The sequence below is a fragment of the Saccostrea cucullata genome, unplaced genomic scaffold, assembly GCF_032062105.1.
Source record: "Saccostrea cucullata isolate Sc308-1 unplaced genomic scaffold, CSIRO_AGI_Scuc_v1 ctg5903, whole genome shotgun sequence".
NCBI lineage: Eukaryota > Metazoa > Mollusca > Bivalvia > Ostreida > Ostreidae > Saccostrea > Saccostrea cuccullata.
In genome coordinates, this window is record NW_026928960.1 from 9,991 (window position 1) to 17,389 (window position 7,399).

At 33.9% G+C, this 7,399-nt stretch overlaps 1 protein-coding gene across 1 annotated transcript; it reads right to left on the minus strand.

The window, feature by feature from the left end:
* Nucleotides 1-373: 373 nt before the first annotated feature.
* LOC134279418 (32 kDa beta-galactoside-binding lectin-like) lies at nucleotides 374-2,892 on the minus strand. Its single transcript, XM_062761814.1, has 6 exons — nucleotides 2,753-2,892; nucleotides 2,381-2,576; nucleotides 2,100-2,219; nucleotides 1,870-1,958; nucleotides 1,564-1,774; nucleotides 374-1,056 (listed from the first exon to the last, which is right to left on the minus strand). Exons 1-6 carry the CDS (start codon nucleotides 2,773-2,775, stop codon nucleotides 943-945), a joined length of 753 nt encoding a protein of 250 aa, XP_062617798.1. The 5' UTR covers nucleotides 2,776-2,892; the 3' UTR covers nucleotides 374-942.
* Nucleotides 2,893-7,399: the final 4,507 nt, after the last annotated feature.

Below are 7,399 nucleotides of genomic sequence, written 5' to 3' on the forward strand. Positions count from 1 at the left end.
TTTTGAGAATTGAGAAACATTTTGTCTCAGAGCGGGGGATTGTACACGCCTTATACGCCCTCTTTCTTTGAAGCCCTTTACAAGTACAAACAGTGACGTCTCTATGAGTGAGAAAAATTCTCGAGTGGGACGTAAAACAATATACAATCAATTAATCAACCAATCATGTTAATAATGACAATGCAACAACCCCACCACACGATTAGCTAAACTTGAATTACAACGCAAGATCTAAAGATCACTGCGAACAAGTAATGTATTCATACATAAATGTATTTCGACATTAATCTGATATTAATTTTTTCACCAATTTTTCTACTAGTATAACTGCTCCAGATGTTATCAAAGGACATTTCCAATTAAATGCAACAACAAAATTATTTAATATTTATTTAATCTAAGGAAATAAAAAGCAACAGAAAATATTTAAACACACATTTTAACCTTTGAAAAATATTTAACAGAATATATCTTACGTAAAAGACTAGCTAAACAGTTAAAGTTGCTGAAAATAAACAAATGCACAGTAAATGATAAATCGTTGGTAAATCTCAAAAATTAAAAAATTACGATTGTCGCAGTAATGCATAAACAGTTTGGAGTATTTTTCTCTTAAAATAACGTATTTAAGCCTCTTCCGACTTATATCCACAATTTCAATGAGTACATCAAATAATCTTCGAGTATTTACAAAGAAAAATTATCCAATTTAGGAACAGAAAAAGAAAAAAATTACAAGTATTACTATACTACTTCATGCCTTCAAATGATTATACGCTTGATTCTTTTATAAGGGTATTGAAAGTTACAGTAATGAAGAAATTTAAACTATAACAAAAAGTTTATTTCCCTTATAACACATATGAATCTATGTTTATCCTGAAAAAAAATTGAATTCGTTGGTAACTAATTTGACAGAAAAAACGTCAATTCCGACACCCTCTACACAATTTCCGGCTCAAAGAAGTTACAGTCTCCGCTTATACAAAGATGGCAGATCCTCTCTATTGGCGTGCGATGGTTGTATTCAATAAAATTCTTTCCATTCAGGAATGTCTGCAAAAATCAAATTACATGTATTACTGTAAAATCATTTATTTGTACACGTAAGATCGTTAAAGACAAAGTTCATGGATCTCGAGGGTCACGACCAATGAAGTTTTTTTTACTAAACGTTACAATGATTTTATCCACGAATCGATTCACTGAATCTATACCCTCGAAATTGTGTCCGATTAAATGAGGCAGCAAAATTTTTATTGCCTATATACATCGTCGTCTTCTCTATAAATGTAATGACGTAATACAACTTCTGTTATATATCAAGGAAATTTGAGGGTTGTTTACATGTATATATCAAGACCTTAAAACTTGACATATATTCAACGGAATTTTTTTAACAATTATAATTATAAAAATTTGAACGTAAACCAAAATTGGTTCATACAGATTTGACTACAGTGTAATTACTTGCCAGAAAAACTCTTAAAAGACAGACTGAATTTGATTTTCAACTCTTTTTCTTCATCTTATTTAAAGATATTTTGAAAATTCTAAACTTACGAAAAACTTGTCCTCTCCAACATGGAAAACAATCTCAAATGTGTCTTTGGCCTCAAACGGAAATTCGGGGGCCTCGGTTTCCTCCGACCCCCACCCCTCCTCGTCCGACAATCTGGAGTTCCTGACCACCTCACCCTGGTCTTTACGGGGGTTAAAATGGAGGGCTATATCCCCATCCTCCTCCCCGCTACACATAAAGTTCACCTCAAACCTATCAAAAATTTACAGCATTTTAAAAGAATTATATGAATAATATGATATTTTAAGTAAGCAAAACTGTCTCTCTGCATAGCTATTCCATATAACCTTGTCCAGTTTTTCTTAGGAAAGCCCCGCACAGTGACCCAACTTCCAACTTGCAATCCTGTCGGCAGTCCTTCCCAAATAGGTTTTTTCTGAAAAGATTAAAAAGCCTTACTTCCACAGCTATGTTGGAAATGTGTGTGTGAGAGAGGGACAGACACAGAGAGAGAAGAGGTTACAGAATAAAGTGATTAGAAACGGACAGACTGCTAGACAAACAGAAAAGAGCTAACCTGTCTCTTCATCAAGAGAGTTTCGAGAATAAAGACATCCCCTCGAATTTCAATACTGCGGATGTCTTCTACATCACATCGCATTCTGAATTTACAGAACTTCACTCCGTTGATGAAAACCTGCAATAGAATGTAAAAGATCTGATGAAAATAGTCCTGAATTTGTTCATTCTGTTGTTCAAGTAACAAAGAAAATAATTGGAAAATTTTACATATTGAGAGCTGTTATCTTGGGGTTAAAGCAAAGCATTTTTCAGGGAAAACGCCATTTGTGATTTTACCTTGAATTTCTTTTTCTTGGTCTCTATCTTGACTTCAAATGGCTTCTCTGTTTGAAACACTGGATGTAGAGGCGTTCTTTCCTCGCTCTGCCAATCGCCATCTTCGCAGTTGTTCATGACGACCTCTTCTTCATTTCTCCGGGGATTAAAGTGAAACGCAATGTCTCCATTTCCATTTACAAAGTTTATGTCGAATCTATAATTGAATTTTTAAGAAACACACATGAACTAATATATTAAAATGATCATATAAAAGGATCTTTGTGAATTTGGTAAAGTTTTATTGAACATCAATTGGCAATCCTCGGCTGAGCCCGCTAAGCTCCAAGCGAGGTAGGAGCCACCCGAGGAGCTCCGAGTGATTGGACGTACCTGTTTGCATCTGGTTTCATCATTCCCTGGAATTCGAACACGTCCCCCTTTTCTAAACCTGATTCGACCTCTTTGATTGATTCTTCCCCCTGACAACCAATCAAATAAATCCAATTTTAGTCTCGTCTTGATGATTTAAATAAATTTCAAACTTATACATGTATATTAATTTAGAAAACTGAACTTAGAAAAATCACTACCAATGCTATATTTCAAATTAGGCTGTGTTAGGTGAGCAAATTGAATAGACTTTTGCTCATATTGAGGTGAGCATAATTTTGCACATGTGCATTTTGGTTAGTATTTTCATCCCTAACAAAGACTAACAATCTGCACATGAGCCGATCCAATGCTATTTGCATGCAATTCTTACTTGATTCTCATGTGAGTCTCATGAGCTGACATGAGATATAGAATGTATATGGTACGGGATGCAATGGTATGGATGCAATTCTGAATATAATCGATCAAGTGTAAACTTCAACTTACATAGCGATTGATATTGAAAGCAGGGTTTATGTTCTACACTTTGTATTCGATAAACTTATCAATTAAATCAATAGTTGTTTTTTTATTATTATTCAAAGACTTCTTTACATGAAAAAATCACTTGATCGGACAAGTGCCCAGCAATATTCACTTGTCCGTAATTATTTTTCATTGGTACCGGACACTTCGATAACAAGCTCAAAATAGAGGTCAAAACATTTCTACATAAAAAATACTCTTCAATCATTTTGCTGCATTAAATGATTTGAAAATCAGGGAGTAAATACACTTTGAGGTAAAAAATTATCTGGAGCTTTGTTTTAATAAATTGATTATTTTGAAAGAGAAAAGATGGGGCATTCAAATTACACATTGTATATTACATTTGAAAAGATTTGCTAAATACATATATATCATGACTTTTGACTCTGTGACCTTGACCTTAAAGTTTAACCTACCTATCAAAAATAATATATATCCTCATAACTTTTGATTGAAAGGATATAAGACTTTAATATTTGACAAGCACATTACCGGCAACAAAATATTTCCGAGTATGCTATGAATTTAAATTTCCCCTTTGATCTAATTTTCAAAAATTGACATATGATAGGGGTGCATATTTGTCACACAATCTGCCATAAATTATGGCATCCCATTCACTAAAACACAGAAAGCAGAGGACCACAATTCTTTGAATGTGGTTGTATAATCTTGATATGGAAACATCCTCATACATATATTATGTAGATTCAAGTTTTTTTATGCCAAGCATGATTAGGAATACATGTATACAAAACTATACATAGTTTTTATCATGTCCGTCCTCCAACCTTCCATCTGTCTTTTCATCGGGCTCAAAGAAACTTAAATCTATTTATCAAAATTTATCAAACTTCATTTAAGGAATGAAGCCAACCTTCCATCTGTAAACCGCAAAGCTTTCCGGATCGGGCTTCTCTTATAATTTAATTCCAAGAAACTATTTATAGAAATTTTTATCAACGTTTTTGACTTCATTGTATAGGCAAGTTATGATAAATATTGAGGAGAACTCTGCAACTGCATCAACATTTCTTGACCTTGACCTTCTTTTGACCTTAACCTGGCTTTTAGCTCAGTTTAAAAGATTCTATTCAAGATGGTCTGATCAAAATTCATATGTTGATGCATACTGATGTAAACTATCCAACTGCAGCAACATTTTTTTTCCCTTGACTTTTCCCTTGACTTTGATCTTCATTCCATGGGGATCCGGATCAGAATAGGTCCTCAGTACCCCCTTGCTTGTCATAAAAGGCGACTAAATGGGGCGGTCCTTCGGATGAGACCATATAAACCGAGGCCCCGTGTCACAGCAGGTGTGGCACGATAAAGATCCCTCCCTGCTCAATGGCCCTGAGTGCCAAGCATAGGCCCAAATTTGCAGCCCTTCACCGACAATGGTGACATCTCCATATCAGTGAAATATTCAGGAGAGGGACTTAAACAGTATACAATTAATCAATCAATCCTTTGACCTTCACTTAACTTTTCTTTTAACATGTTTAAATTAGTGTTTACCGTATATACTCGCCTGTAAGTCGGTCCGCCTATAAGTTTGTGGTACTCAAGATGCTGTATTTCAGATGCACTGACTTATGTTATACCATTCTTTTTATAGCTCGCCTATATATAAGTCGGACACAGAGTTTTGGACCAGATATTTACTCCAAAAAAAACCCCGACTTATATACAAGTATATACAGTAGTTTAATATACATGTAAAGATTCACATGATGATATATATGTATATATACTAATGTAAGCTTTACAATGCTTAACTCTTTTTTACCTTGACCTTTCATGTGACCTTGACCTCACTTTTCTAAAATTAATGTCTAGATCAGTTTTGAATAAACAATTCAAGATCTATTTATCAAACTTCATATGCTGATACATACTGCTGAGAGCTATTAATGCATCATTTTGTTTTGACCTTGACATTTCCTTTGACCTTGATCTCACTTTTTTAAAATCAGTTTTTATCTAAGTTTTAAATACACAATTAATTATGTTTTTATTAAAATTCATTTGTTAAAAGTATATTCATACTGATGTCAGCTTTTCAACCGCAACAACATTTTGACCCCAACCTCTCCTTTCACCTCCCTTTTCTTAAAAAAAGTGTTAAGCTAAGTTTCATTAAATCATTCAAGATATTTTTATCAAATCTTATATGTTGATATGTACTATTGAGAGCTATTCAACTGCATCAAAAACTTCGCCTTGCATATTCCTGTGACCTTGACCCCCCTCTTCTTTAATTTGTATTTTGCTAAGTTTTACAGAAATAATTTAAGATACCCCTGGTATTTGTTTAGCATGCACATATACATAATTTGGTGAGAATTTATTATCTGTATCCAATTTTTTAGCTCACCTGAGCCAAAGGCTCAAGTGAGCTTTTCTGATCACATTTTGTCCTGCGTCCGTCTGTCTAGCTGTCCGTCTGTCTCACTGTCAACTTTTCACATTTCCATCTTCTTCTCAAGAACCGCTGGGCCAATTTCAACCAAACTTGCAAAAAAGTATCCTTGGGTAAAGGGAATTCAAGTTTGTTCAAATGAAATGCCACGCCCTCATTCAAGGGGAGATAATTGGGAATTAATGAAAATTTTGTGGTATGTTTTAAAAATCTTCTCAAGAACCACTATGCCAGGAAAGATGAAACTTAGGGGAAACATCCTCAGGTATTGTAGATTCAAATTTATTCAAATCTTGACCCCCGGGGTTAGGGCTGGGCCACAATGGTTGACCAAAGTTTTACATAGAAGTAAATAGGAAAATTCTAAAATCTTCTCTCAAGAATAGCAAAGCCATAATTGATCATATATATATATATATGGAAGCATCCTCAGGTACATTTATTGTGTAGATTCAAGTTTGTTTAAATCATGACCCCTGGGGGAAGGGCGGGACCACAACTGGCCTGCCAAAGTTTTGTAAATTAACATGGAAATGAAAAGGTAAATTCTTTAAAATTATCTTCTCCTCAAGAACAACTAAGCCATAATTGATCATATTTATATATGGAAGCATCCTAAGGTAGTGTAGATTCAAGTTTGTTCAAATCATGACCCCCCGGGGATAGGGTGGGGCCACAATGACCGACCAAAGTTTTACATAGAAATACATAGGAAAATTCTTTAAAAATCTTCTTTCAAGAAAAACAAAGCCATATAATTGATCATATTTATATGGAAGCATCCTCAGGTTGTGTATAGTTTCTTTTCTTAAAAAAAGTGTTAAGCTAAGAGACACACACAGATATTTTTATCAAATCTTATATGTTGATATGTACTATTGAGAGCTATTCAACTGGTAAAAGTGCACCATATTTTTGTGACCTATGACCCCCCTCTTGGACTTTAATATAAAATTCTAATTTTGGGAAAGAAATAATTTAAGATACCCCTGTTATTTGTTTAGCATGCACATATACATAATTTGGGGCATTATCTGTATCCAATTTTTTAGCTCACCTTCTGCCAAAGGCTCAAGTGAGCTTTTCTGATCACATTTTGGCTTGCGTCCGTCTGTCTAGCTGTCCGTCTGTTCTTTTGTCAACTCATAACTTTAATACTTCTAGGCCTAGGATTATCAATTTCAACCAAACATCTTGAAAGTAGAGGGTGTGTCACAAAAAGTAGGTCAAGTTGACCTTCAAATGAAATGCCACGCCCTCATTCAAGGGGAGATAATTGGGAATTGGTATGTTTTAAAATCTTCTCAAGAACCACTATGCCAGGAAAGATGAAACTTAGGGGAAACATTTAGGCGTTTAAATTTAAAATGTGTTAATTATCTTGAATGGCGATTCTAAAGGTAATATTGACTCGAAATTTTAAAAACTTCAACTAAAATCTAAGTTGTTTTTAAAATAAAACATAATTATCTTTATATATATATATGTATACACAGTCCATTAAATAATGTAGAAAAGTATTGTTTTCTGACCCCTAAAAAATTGTTAAACCAAAAAAATATAGTTTTTAAATTAACATGCAATTTGACACGTATAATGTCTTTGAGAAATCCACCTAAAATCAACTAAGTGTAATTATTGATCATATTTCATAGAAGCATCCTAAGCATACCATAAAATATAACAAGTTT